The 14521-nt window shown below is 51.0% G+C and overlaps 1 protein-coding gene across 1 annotated transcript; it reads left to right on the forward strand.

Annotated features, from left to right (window-relative positions):
• Positions 1–1967: 1967 nt before the first annotated feature.
• LOC127329124 (uncharacterized) lies at positions 1968–3173 on the forward strand. The gene has a single exon (XM_051355668.1). It carries the CDS (start codon positions 1968–1970, stop codon positions 3171–3173), a length of 1206 nt encoding a protein of 401 aa, XP_051211628.1.
• Positions 3174–14521: the final 11348 nt, after the last annotated feature.

The following is a 14521-nucleotide window of genomic DNA, read 5'->3' on the forward strand; positions in this document are numbered from 1 at the left end:
TTCCTTACAACCACACATTATTGAAGAATCAAGCCCTAACTTATTAACACTTAAAAGCTAGCAACTACCTGATGGGATTCGTAGCATAGAAAACAAAAAATTTCCTACCGCGAGAACGCAATCCAAGCCAAGATGCAATCTAGAAGATGGGAGCAACGAGAGGATGAACGAGACTAACCCTTGAAGATTTCCAAAGCCTACAAGAGAAGGCTCTCGTTGCTGCGGTAGACGATCACTTGCCGCTTTCAAAAGCGCGTAGAAGATCTTGACGGTGCCACAATCGGGCAGCACCTCCGTACTCGGTCACACGTTCGGTGTTGATGACGACGTCCTTCTCCCCGTTCCAGCGGGCAGCGGAAGTAGTAGATCCTCCTCGGAATCCCGGCAGCACGACGGCGTGGTGGCGGTGGTGGTGGAGATCTCCGACAGAGCTTCGCCTAAGCTATGTGGGAGATAGAGGTAGGAGGGAACCGCTATGGTTTGGGAGAGGGGGCGCCGGCTAGGGTAGCATTGAGGGGGTGCGGCCATGGTGGTATTGATGTGGCCGGCCAGCCCCTCTCCTCCCCTCTTTATATAGGTAGAAGCCCCAAGGTTTAGGTCAAAGTCTCCGAATAAGACCCCAACATAAACCTTCCATGTGACCAAACCTAGGGGGAGTGGAACTCCCCCCTTTCCTTGGTGGGGTGGCCGGCCACCATGGGGAGGAGTTCACTTGGGACTCCTCCTCCCTTAGGTTGGCCGGCCAAGGTGGGGACTCCACCTTCCATCCTGATTTCTTCCGGACTCTTCTAGAACCTTCTAGAACCTTCCAAAGAAAATACCGGATCATTTTCAAACCTAGAAAATGACTTCCTATATATGAATCTTATTCTCTGGACCATTCCGGAACTGCTCGTGATGTCCTGGATCCCATCCGAGACTCCGAACAAAACTTCGAACTCCATTCCATATTCCATATCTACTTAAACGACATCAAACCTTAAGTGTGTCACCCTACGGTTCGCGAACTATGTAGACATGGTTGAGACTTCTCTCCGACCAATAACCAATAGCGGGATCTGGAGATCCATAATGGCTCCCACATATTCAACGATGACTTTAGTGACATAAATATATTTGGGAAGAGCACTTTAATTGGAGATAATTTGATGCCATAAAAGACACAGTACATCTCTTAGTAATGGATCATCTCCAATTTAAGAATTAAATACCATTACCTTGCGATTCACAAATTAAATTTCAGATATTCACATGATATCAATCTTTTTAAATGAGAAGTTTGCAAGAAAACTTATTTTCAATTGCCATACAATTGTCGTATCGAATTACATGGAAAACGCAGTAAATCTAACTGCTAATAGTTAGCCTGATAATAAAGCTAACTTCCTATTTAGCCTAGATGTAACGCTAAGTATTCCTAACAGAGGCGAGGCGGGTGCTGGTGCGTACCTGGCGGGGAGGGCCGGAGGGGCACCTCGAGCGGAAACGGGATGAGGGGCTGGGCACGGTACGACGTAGGCGCTCATGTGGCGGCTACAATGAGTCCCAATACAAAACGCAAACGCAAATTTTGTGCAAACATATACTCCCTCCGTCCATAAATAAGTGTACATGCGGGGTTTTCAAGATACATTATGAAGTGAAATAAAAAATGCATTGGGAAGATGCATCTCCCCTCTTTAATTAGTTCACCTCCAATGAGCTAAGTGCTTGTAAATAACAAGGAGAACATATGCTCAATATTATTGGGTTTGATTTCCGTGCGATAAGAGAGAAGCAATTAAAGTGCATTGGGAATATAGAAGTACACTCTTTTGTGGACAAAATTTAGGGCTAGATGTCCACTTATTTGTGGACGGAGGGAGTATCTCCTGTACGTAGTCCTGTGCTGGCGTGACCTACCGTACTCGCACAGTCGCCCGATCCGATTCCTCCGTCCGTAGTACCCCGGCCGGGCGGTGGACGCCATGGCGGCGACCGGGTCTTGGGCCAATCTCAGCAGGGATATGCTCACGTTCATCGCCAACGATGCCGGCGACGGTTTATCTCTAGGAGACTACATGAGCCTCCGCGGCGTCTGCAGCGCGTGGCGCTCTGCGCTTGCGCCGCCGTTCCCCGCCCTCCTCCGCCTCACCGACGGCGGCCGCCGCCCGCCTGTCCGCCTCACCGTCTTCTTCCTCCCGTTGCGGCGCTCGTTCCGCTACATCTACATGCGACCCTCCACGGCGCTCGACGACTGCCTCCTATTCGACAATCTCATCCAGAGCCACGCCAGCATCGTCGGCTCGGGCAGCGGCCGCTTGGCCATCGCCGTCCACAGCCAGCTGGATGTCAAATCCTGGACGTGGAGGATCTACCTCCTCCATCCCCGCTCCGGCGAGGAGACGGAGCTCCGCCCTCCGTCCAGGGCCCACGGTCAACGCGTGCGCAAGGTCGTCTTCGCGCCGAACCCGCAGCACGCCGGACCAAAGGACTGGCCGACCGTCGTGGCCCTATACGGCCGGAACAAGGTGGCCTACATCGACGCGACTAGAAGCAAGGAGTGGACGACCGTCGACATCCCCTTCGAGGCGGTGGTGCCGTTGGAACAGTTGGTCGATCTGGCCTTCGACGCCGGAGGCGAGAACGTGTACTGCATCGACATAAGCGGCGGCGTGCATGTACTACGCATCCCCCATTATCGCGGCCAGAAGAACCTGCAGGATCCGGCACCAGGGCCTATCATGGCCTCGGACGGACTCGCCCCTCCCTACAACGTGGCGGTCCTGCGAAACCCCACCAAGCACCTCTTCTTCTGCGACGGCAGCCTATACCAGGTGTGGCAGGCGGAAAGGAAGCACCGGGACGAGATCTTCGTGCTGAGGTTCCATCCCGGAGGACACCGGCCGAGCTGGGACGTCGTGAAGGATCTCGGGGGCTGCTCCGTGTTCGTCGGCGAGAACAGCAACCCGACGGTGGTGCGAGGCGTCCGCGGCGTGAGAGCCGACTGCGTGTACTGGATCAACAACGGGCTGCACGGTGCTCCCTCCAGGGTCATGGTGCACGATCTGGCCACAGCCACCTGCGAGCTCTGCTGCGCTAACAAAGGTAACTGCTGGTTTTTCGATGATGCCAGCGTCGCCATCAGCAACAACGACGAGAAAAAACTAAAGAGAAAAAGATGTTCGACATAGTATTGGGCTCTTTCAATTTTATCCCCATGCATGGCGTTTTCTCCAATCTCCAACAGGAGCGGAACACTCTTTCATGTACGCGAATCAAAGAGACTATATGTTTCATGTCACAATGTTTTGTTTGGGATCAGTTAATTTTATGTGATGCGATGTGATGCTTTCTACGTGATTGTTTGTTAGCTTTGTTTTGTACTCTCAAAGGCTCCAATTCGATAGACATTTGATGACCTCCTCGTAGCCATGGATTAGCTTCACATGGTGGACGACATCTTCGTCGACACAGAGACGGCCGCGAAGCACATGTGCTACTGTGCAAGGCCCAGTGTGTGTACGCATGATATCTGACCAAAGACTTCTTCACTGTGCTACGCGATAATTCAAATGAACTCATCTTTGTCAGAGCATCTCCAGCCGCGTTCCCCAAAGGGATTTAGGACACGCTGGACAAATAACGTTCCTAGCAGCGTGCTCTAAAGCCTCTTTTTGTCCGGCGTGGCACAATACGGTGTCCGGCGCTCTAAGCCCGTCCCCGCTACACAGGAGACGATCCGGGCACGCCGGACACAACGTAAAGTGAGGCGAGGAGTGGCGGGACCGATGCATCAGCGGGTTTATTCAAGTTTAAACCTAACCGTCGCCTACCTCGCGATGGAAGTTATTGACGCGCATGCAAGACGTCTCGTCGGTGCTACGTAGTCTCCACACCTTGCCGGCGTTCGCACGCCACCACGCGTTTCCCGCCGCTTGGCCTCTTCCCGCTCTATCTTCCCGCCTCTTCTGGCGACATCGGCGTTTATAGAAGCCCCCCTCCCGGCTCAATGGCAGTCACCACAGCCGCCAGCACCCTTTCTCCACCGCAAGCACATCCCTCGTTACATAAACACCTCTGCGTAATGATGAACCGCCCCGGCGCCATCCGCAACAACGACGAGAACAAACTAAAGAGAAAAAGATGTTAGAGATAGTAGTAGGCTCTTTCAATTCATCCCCATGCATGGATGGCATTTTCTCAAATCTCCCAAAGGAAGCGGAACTCTTCCCTCCCTACGACGTGGCGGTGCTGCGAAATCCCGCCAAGCGTCAATTCTAGCGATTATGTTCAATTTTAGCCATTCCATGTCAATTCTAGTTCTTCCATGTCTGTTATCACCAGAATTTGACCGAGTCAGAGGTGGGCCGCGATCAAGATGGATTTGAAGATATACATGGAAGAAATATGTGAATCGGCCTTTATATGCAAAGTGTGGGCTAGTTGGCCCGTGTATCTGTAACATATTAGGATACGTGTCGGTTAGTTAGAGTTTTGCCCGTGCACGGTTAGGTGCACGTCTAAAGTTAGAAAGTCCCTTGGACTATAAATATGTATCTAGGGTTTATGGAATAAACAACAACTCACGTTCAACCAAACAAACCAATCTCGGCGCATCGCCAACTCCTTCGTCTCGAGGGTTTCTATCCGGTAAGCGACATGCTGCCTAGATCGCATCTTGCGATCTAGACAGCACAAGCTCCACGTTGTTCATGCGTTGCTCGTACTGAAGCCTTGTTGATGGCGAGCAACGTAGTTATCATAGATGTGTTAGGGTTAGCATTGTTCTTCGTTTAAACATGCTATCGTAGTGCAACCCTTGCATGTCTAGCCGCCCTCACACCTATCTTAGGTGTGGGGGCGGCACCCCGCTTGATCATTATTTAGTAGATCTGATCCGTTACGATTGCTCCTTGTTCTAGAAGGATTAGTTTAATATCTGCAATAGTTAGGCCTTACAAAGGGGTGGAGGATCCAGCGGCACGTAGGGTGTCGTTCGCTAGTCCTAAACAGGATGTTCCGGGGACCAACTTCGTGTTGGTTTTTAGGCCTTGTTTAGGATCGGCTTACGATCACCGTGCGTGGCCGCGAGGCCCAACCTGGAGTAGGATGATCCGATTATGCGGTGAAAACCCTAAATCGTCGTAGATCTAATTAGCTTTATCTTGATCAAGCAGGACCACCATATATTCGTGCACCCCGTACGAATCATGGGTGGATCGGCTCCCTGAGCCGATTCACAGGATAACCTGAGAGCCGATCGAGGCTCGTATTTAATGTTTACGTGTATGCCATGCAGGAAACTAAGCGAGGCATCTCCATCACCTTCCTGACCAGGTATAGGTCAGGTGGCACGCCCTTGCATTCAGCATCGGACGTGTGACCAGAAGTGCTTTGTGGGCCGTCGCTCGGAGGGACCTCAGCCAGCCGCAGCTCTAGGTTGTTCCCGGCTCTACGGTGTTGACCCGTCGCTGCCCGTCGGTGGGTTTCTGACGTCAACACATTCTGGCACGCCCGGTGGGACAATCGTCTACATCAACCACATCGCCATCTACATCTGAGATGGCGGACGGCACGCCAGTCACCTACGAGGAGCTGCCCGACGAGCTCAAGAAGAGGTATGACGAGATCAAAGTCACCCTCGAAGCCGACCTCATCGGCTCTTTTCAGAGAACCCGTTCCCATGGCATCAGATGGAAGGGGTTCTCACCACAAGGTGCACTCGATGGGATAGACCTCTCTGCCCCGTCGGAGGAACGCACCAGGTCCCTGCGGCAGGAGATCAACTACTTGGTGGCTCATTCGCTACACCGCCACTCTGAGAACCTGGTCAACACGTTGGAGCGTGTCGCTCTTCGCGTGATCCAGGAGATCATGAGGCACCAGTACTCGCCGTCAGGACCAGCTCTCGGGACGCATCAAGGAGAGTTGCCACTCCAGTCCCGTCCACCGCTGCCATATGCGTTGGCAGCACCGGAAGTGCCGGCTACACCGGCATTCGTCGTCTACAAGATTGGTGGTGACCCTAGTGACTACCAGTTCTTGCCCGAGGCGCCTAAGGAGATCCCTCACGGGTACACGTGCACGTATGTGCCAGATTGTGGCAACTGGGCAATCGCAAACCAGGCCACAACATCAGGGACTTCTGGGAAAACAGGAGGAACGTCAGCGACAGAGCTTGAGAAGCAGACGTGGCTAACTAAGTACGCCACCCCGACGAACCTCCAGAGCCCAGCTCCTGCAGTTGGCTCAGAGCTGGAAAAGCAAACATGGCTGGCTAAGTACGCCACCCCGGCGAATCTTCAGAGTTCAACTCCTGCAGCCAGCACAGCGGATCAGATCAGTACCATACTGAGAGACCAGTTCGGCATGGTGCCGAAAAGAAGGGCAATCGGCTATTCCAAGCCGTACCCCGACGAGTACGAGATGATCCCGCTGCCACCCAAATATCGGCTCCCTGATTTCTCCAAATTCAGTGGATCAGATGGTTCCAGCTCCATCGAGCACGTCGGCCGATATTTGGCACAACTAGGACCGGCTTCAGTGTCGGATCAGCTACGCGTGAGGCTCTTCTCACAGTCCCTCACGGGATCGGCTTTTGGATGGTACACCTCTTTGCCACCAGACTCCATCCGGACTTGGAAGCAGTTGGAAGAGCAGTTCCATATGCAGTACCATTCAGAGGCTTCCGAGTCTGGCATTGCCGATCTAGCACAACTACGTCAGAAGCGCGGAGAAACTGTGACAGAATACATCCAGCGCTTCAGGAATCTTAGGAACCGATGTTATTCGGTTCGTATAACTGAAAAAGAAGCAGTCGAGTTGGCAGTAGCAGGCCTTGCAACACAGCTCAAGGACATGGCCTCCCAAGCAGATTATCCCTCACTGGCGCACATGGTTCAGAAATTATCGGCATATGAACAGCGTCACCCGGACCTGTACCAAGACAAGTTCAAGCGTGCAGTAGTCCTGGTCGATGCAGAGGAAGACGAAGTTCCTGCGGGAGACCAAGAGGTAGCAGTGGCTGAATGGACTCGGGGAGGAACCCCCGTATCCTGCAAATGGGTAAAGCCACCAGGCCCACCCAAGGGATTTGATTTCGACGTGACCAAGACTGAGCAAATCTTCGACCTCCTGCTCAAGGAGAAACAGTTGACGATTCCTGAAGGTCTCAAATTTCCCACGGTGCAAGAGCTGAACGGAAAGCCATACTGCAAATGGCACAACTCGCTCTCCCATGCCACCAACGACTGCAGGGTATGGCGTCAGCATATCCAAGCGGCGATAGAAAAGGGGCGTCTAATTTTCAACCAATACGCCATGAAGGTCGACACCCAGCCCTTCCCCGCCGTTAACATGGTGGAATGCACGTACCCTGAAGGTTGCCAGCCAGGATCCTCGTTCAGCATCAACATGGTAGGACCTGGGAACCACTCTGGCAAAGATGGAGACGAGGGCAGCTGCTCTCGTAGCAAGGACACAGAGGAGACCGCTCCACGCGATCGGCTCCATCATAATGGCAAGCGCTACGTCACAGAGGGAGAGGTGAAGAACATAAGATATCAGCGACCCCTCTCTGATCACCTCCTCAACAAGTATGTGAGTCAGTATGACCAACGCCGACGGTCCAGCTATGATGATGAAGGAGATCGTCTGGCTAGAGAAGCCAGAAGATATCGTCGGCATGATCGCGATGAGGAGGAGCACGAGCGCCGTGCCACGGAAAGATCAAGGGAGCAAGATGACAACGCCAGGCACTGGGACTGCCCCTTCTTCAGACACTGCTGGGATTCAGGAATGAGCCGATTACCCACAATCGGCAATTGCCCAGAATGCAACCAGAAGAAGAAGGAGGCAGCCAACGTGTCTGTGTTCAAGCGCCTAGGGCCTCTCCCGCCACAAAGCAAACGCGCTGAGTCACCTCGGTGGGCGGATCTCGAGGATTCCGAAGACGAGGGACAAGAAGAAGAAGAAGACAGGTACCACCGTCCAAGGTGGTGCCCTGATGGACTCAGCCGTTCCCAAAAGCGCAGGGTTCAGCGATTGCGCAGCCTAGAGGAAGCCGAAAGGTTATACTTGCATACGTTAAGGAAGGCACGACCTGATCTAGCTGCGAAAGTTCAGCGAACCCTGGATGAAGAGGGTCGACCACGGAAAATGGAGTGGCGTCCCAAGCAAAGGAAAGCCGATGATGAAACATCGGCTGGCACAAACATGGTGTTCATCCTCCCTTCGGAGTTCAGTGCTCCAGGGTTTGACGAAGCATCTGTGGCACAACTTGACTGCGGCCCACGGTCGGTTATCTTTGAGAAGCCACGAGAAAAGAGCTACAGACATCTGAAGGCCCTGTACTTGCGAGGTTATATCGATGGGAGGCCTGTAAATAAGATGCTGGTGGACACCGGGGCGGCAGTCAACATCATGCCGTACTCTATGCTACGTCGGTTGGGACGCTCTAGCTCAGATCTAATCAAGACCAACGTGACATTGAGCGATTTCAACGGCCAAGCGTCTGATGCACAAGGTGTTCTGAACGTGGATCTGACCGTAGGAAGGAAAACTATCCCTACAACGTTCTTCATCGTCGATAGCACGAGCACTTATGCTGTGCTGCTAGGAAGAGATTGGATCCACGCCAACTGCTGCATTCCCTCCACGATGCACCAATGCATAATACAGTGGGATGGAGATGAGGTAGAGGTCGTCCAAGCCGATGACTCAGCCGAAATTTCAACGGCTGGCATGAACGCATGGGAAGCAGCAGGCCAAGAACCCCTCTCAGGTATCAATTTGGACGACTGCGAGCGCATCGACGTAACAAAGGGAAGGGTTAAGCTGGTTTTGTCCACTGGCCTGACCATGTAGCTGAAGCGAAGCGATGATCAAACATGGCAAGGCTGATCCCTGTGATCGGCCCCAAAAATCTTTGAAGGGACATTACAGAACCTTCAGTCAATGCTTCAATCATCATGGAGGCCGATCCCAGCAATCGGCCAAAATTATCCTCACCACATGTTCCGCTTGTGTTCGTCCTTGATCCTACCGGAGCCGACGTATGAATTACAGAGCCGATATCTACCATTCCCTGACAGATTCGGCTCGGGGGGCACCTAAACACGATGAACATGGGAACAGATGCAGGAGGACATGTGTGCAATGAAATATTGGGGGCCGATAGGAGGAAATCGGCCAGTACAAAAAAAAAAAAATTTAGAGCAGCCGATGCGCAGCCATCGACTCTAGTGGAATTATGCGAGGTTTATCAAATCTCCACCAAATCCAGGCCAGCGGTGGTGCCTTCTGCTTCTTCGCAGGAGTAAAACAATGGAAATTTCTTCAGCTGCTTCGTGCCGATCCGGGTTCCTGAACCTTTTTGTCGAGGATTTCCAATCTTTGGTGCTAGTTCAGCTGTGTTGACAGAAGGGGTTATCGGCTGTCTAAGGAAGAAAGGGGATCGGCTTTGGCGCATTCTCTCTGATATTCTCGCCTCGAGTAAGGCTCGGGGGGCAGCAGGCCTGGTGGATACTCTGTTTTGCTCTGTTTAAGGAGCTGATTGGGATACCATCGGCTGATCTTTCATTGCAACCTTCTTCACAAATGATGAGTATTGAAGAGAACCATTGGGTTTGGTTGGAAGAATTCAAAGGTTTTCCTGAAGATTTTACATTATCCACCAGATTTAGAAAATCATCAGTTGAAGAAGGGAAGGGTGAATTTCAAAGGACCGATGCGTTGCTATCGGCTCATTACGCATTGGCAAAGGGGGCGAATCGGCAAGGTCAGTATGAGAGGGAATCGGCTAAATTAAGCTCAAAGGAAATCGGCAAAATCAAATTGGGGAAAAGTTCTTCATTGATAGGCGAGATTTCTTACATAAAGAGCTGATTGCTCTCAAAAGGAAATACTAGGGTACATTGCCCCATCTACTGCTACTGGCCCTATACTAGAGGTCCTATCTACGGGCCGTCACTGCCCTCGTCGTCGCCGTCGTCGCCGCTGTCGGTGACATAGGCATCCCAAATGGGCCTGCCGAAGATAGTACCCGGGGTTTACTGAAGGCCCACTACCCGAAGAATAAGAAGATTCGGGAGCCCAAGATATATCAAGGAAAGTTAAGAGTTGTAATAAGAAGTGTTATTTGCAATCTGGCGGGATGAGTTAGAAACCGTCCCGGACTCTGTAACTTGTATAGCACGAATCCCTCGGCTCCACCTCCTATATAAAGGGGGAGTCGAGGGACGAAGAAATAATCGAATCGTTGTCTGCAAACCCTAGTTTTCATAATCGTCGAGTACTTTTCGGCTGAAACCTTCGAGATCTACTTGCCCTCTACTTCCAACTAAACCCTAGCCTACAATCCATAGGCATTGACAAGTTGATACCTTGTCAATTGGCGCCGTCTGTGGGAACTAGAGGCGTAAGGATCTGATCTCGATGGCACGTTCAAGATCTTCGACATCGTCAACCGCAAGCAACACAATGGATCGAGGTAAACAGATCGCTGCTGGTCTTGTCGATTTTGTTCCTCACCCACCCTCCCGTTTGGATGCATATGCGTATCTGGCGGAGCCCATGGAGATGACGTTCAGAAGGTTTCACTTTCGCGTCGAGAAGGAAGGATCGTATCGTGTCGAGATTCCGATTTCGTCGGGATCGTCGGTGGTCGATTCCGATTTTTCAAGCTACGCATCGTCAACTGAGTCAGGAGAAGAAGAAACTTCGGCGACACGCTACGTCAGTACCAGAGCAAGAGAGAAACTCGCCAAGATCTTCAGCGACATGTCGTTTGAGTCATCTGCGGACTCATATATAAGCGATGGCTCAAGCGATGTCGACAGTTATGACTTCATCGACAAATCTATCACAGTGGGCAAGGTCTTCATCAATCTCAATGATGATGTCACCAAACCCAACATAGATCTGAGTACAAAGTATCATCAGATTTATGCTATTGAAGATCAAGAGGAAACATCTGAGGCTTTCGACAGTCTGGGAAATCCATACGTCGATCCCTCCAATCTGTGCCAAGGCCTGGGCAACAAATACGTCGGGCCAGAGCCGCGAGATAGAGTTCAACTTTCACAAGCAGCGTGGGACAGAGCCGCGAGAGCTATGAACGGCACAGAACCAATGGCTACCACAGCCACACCAGAGGAATTGCAAGCATATCAATATAGGCTCGCACGAGCTGCCAGGGAATTGGAAAAACAGACAGCTGAGTTGAACAGGAGAAAGGAGGCAGCTTCTGCATCCAGCAGAAGAAGAGCAGATCTAAGCCGACAATCTAGAACTTCGGGTGATAGCCACAGGGAGGCGCGGAATAGAGCAAGATCAAGGCTGCAACACATACCCGAAGCAGAAAGAGAGCACTTGGTCCAAAACCTCGACATGTCCTTCATGTCGATAGATACAAGAGGAAATATCATCCCTAAGACACCAGAAGCTGGGTATATGGCGACACATGCTTTTATCCTTGCATCTAAACCACCTCCAGGTGATCCAAGGGAAACACTGTACAATATGGCGGTAGCAGGAGTTGGAGCTATGGGGACAGCGTTTGTATCAACGCCTCCCGAAGGAGCGGCAAGGCAAAATAGTCCACGACTGCGGCGGCAACAGCAAAGCACACGAAGGACCAAGTGGAGCAAGAGACACAGCAGCACAAGCAAGGGTCGATAGAGCACGGCAAAGCAGAAGGGATCATCGGCAATCTCCAGAGCTTAACGACGAAGATATGTGCGGCTTACCATGCTTCACGAGGAGAGTCCGAAAAACGCGGGTCCCCTCAGGATTCAAGTTACCCGATAATTTCAAGAAGTTCGACGGCCTTCAAGATCCAGAGGATTGGCTAGTCGACTATCTGGAGATGGTGAAGCTCACAGGAGGAACCAGGGCAACAGCTATGCAAAGCATCCAGGTGCATTTGAGTGGAGCCGCACGATCTTGGATAAAGAAACTCACTCCAGGATCCATCGACAGCTGGGAAAGTTTCGAGGACGTGTTCGTCAAGAACTTCAGATCCATGTGCAAAAAACCCGCGTCGTTAGAAGAGTTGAGAGCATGTCGACAAAAGCCAGATGAGCCAATGAGAAAGTACATCCAAAGGTGGAATATCATCAAAAACTCGGCAGAAAATATATCTGACGAGAGAGCAATAGATGCGTTTGTCGCAGGAGTCAGGCGTGGAGATTTTGTCGAGGACTTGAGAAGGACCAATCCAAAGACAGTATCCGCGTTAATGGAAATAGCAAACAAATGGGCAGATGGAGAAGACGCTGTCCACAACAAACGGCACAGGTCGCCAGAGGAGGACCGTGGTTGAAACTATCAACCGAGGCGAAGATTTCCTCGGCAGTACCAGAACTATGACGCTCCAGGACAAATTTCGGCAGGTTTTCGGACAAATACAGGAGGAAGCAACAGAGACGATTACCAGAGAAGCAATGAACAGCGAGGTGATAACAGGGATGATTCACGCAACAGGCAAAATAGCGGGCCTAGGTTCCCAAGGCCTTTTGTGTCCCCTGAAGAGATGATGAATGGACCGTGTCAGATGCACTTTTTCCTCGACAGCAACGGTAAAAGACAGTCAGGGCACTTGCAGAAAGACTGTCAAAATTTTCAGGCAATGTTGCGATAAGCAGAGAACGCTAACGCGGGCAGCACAGAGAAATCCTCGAGAACCCAGAAGCGAGATTCACTTGCCGCCTCCTCCCGCGATTACAGAGGACAATCGGCATCAGCTCAGAATAGCGGCAGCACCTCCACCCCCACCTTATGTCGATCCCAACTCCAACGGAGCAGTGTCGATGATTCAGAAGGGAAGGCCGTCCAATAGAGCTCAGAAAGTAATCTCACGATAGGTGTTTATGGCAGAGAAAATGCCTCCACCAACAGTTGAGTACCTTAATTGGTCAGGACAAGATATCGGCTTCACAATAGCAGATCATCCACAGCAAGTTCCTCGACCAGGGCAGTCAGCACTTATTCTGCCAGCAGTTATCGCGGGATTTGATGTCTCTCGAGTGTTCATAGATGGCGGCAGCAGCCTAAACCTTATGTATGCAGATACATTGAGGAAGATGAACATATCCTTAGCAAACTTGAAACCAACAGACACAAGGTTCCACGGCATCACACCGGAGAAACCAAGTTATCCATTGGGGAAGATCAATCTCGACGTTCAGTTTGGGACCCGAGAAAATTATAGAATCGAGAAGCTCGAATTTGAAGTCGTGGATTTTCCGTCGCAATACCACGCTCTGTTGGGACTACCAGCATATGCTAGATTTATGGCGGTGCCACACTATACATACCTGTTGTGGAGGTTGCCTGGACCAAAGGGACCAATCACAGTCAAAGGAAGCTTTGCCTTAGCCGATAAATGCGACAAGGATTTTCACCGGCTGTCAGAAACTTTCGGGATGCAAGCTGAGTATTTGGCGTCAAAAAGCATGACTGATTACGACGTACTGCCAGACGTTGGAAGGCCAAACAAAGAATCAACTTTCAGTACCGAGAAAAATTCAAAAGAGGTGCAGATTCACCCGACAGACCCGAAAAAGACGACATCTATCGCAAACGACATGGATATCGCATAGGAAAGCGCGCTCGTCGAGTTCCTCCGTGAGCACTGGAAAATCTTCGCATGGTGTCCAGCTGACATGCCAGGAGTACCCAGGGAACTTGCCGAGCACCACCTAAACTTGGATCCAGTAGCGAGACCAATCAAACAACCTTTGCGGCGTTTTTCGGAACCAAACCGCAAAGCCATGCTGTCAGAAATCAATCGACTACGAGAAGCTGGTTTTATCAAAGAGATATTTACAGAAGCCACATGGGTAGCAAATCATGTGCTGGTGCCGAAGAAAAACACTAAGGTCCTTCGCATGTGCGTCGACTTTACGTGTCTCAATAAACATTGTCCAAAGGATCACTTTCCCCTCCCGAGGATCGATCAAATTATCGACTCCACGGCTGGATGTGAACGTCTTTCCTTCCTGGACGCATATTCTGGTTATAACCAGATCAGATTGAAAGAAGAAGACGAAGTAAAGACCGCGTTTATTACACCTTACGGCGTGTTTTGCTACAGAACAATGCCCTTCGGTCTAAAAAATGCGGGAGCAACATATCAGAGAATGATGCAGAAATGTTTGGCGACACAGATCGGGAAAAACGTGCAAGTATACATCGACGATGTCGTCATAACATCAAAAAAGGGAACAACACTGATCGAGGATCTCAAGGAAACTTTTGACAACCTCGACAAATTCTGCCTGAAGCTGAACCCGATGAAGTGTTCTTTTGGCGTCCCAGCAGGAGAACTTCTGGGGTTTCTAGTCTCAGCAAGAGGGATTGAAGCAAATCCCGATAAAATACAAGCTATCGTGACAATGAGGAAGCCAACAAAGTTGAAAGAAATACAACAGCTAACGGGGCGAGTCGCAGCTTTGAGCAGATTCGTCGCCAGGTTGGGAGAAAAAGCATTACCATTCTACGCTCTGATAAAGCAAGGAGATAAATTCCAGTGGAATGA

This window comes from Lolium perenne, chromosome 1 (genome assembly GCF_019359855.2).
Source record: "Lolium perenne isolate Kyuss_39 chromosome 1, Kyuss_2.0, whole genome shotgun sequence".
Taxonomy (NCBI): domain Eukaryota; kingdom Viridiplantae; phylum Streptophyta; class Magnoliopsida; order Poales; family Poaceae; genus Lolium; species Lolium perenne.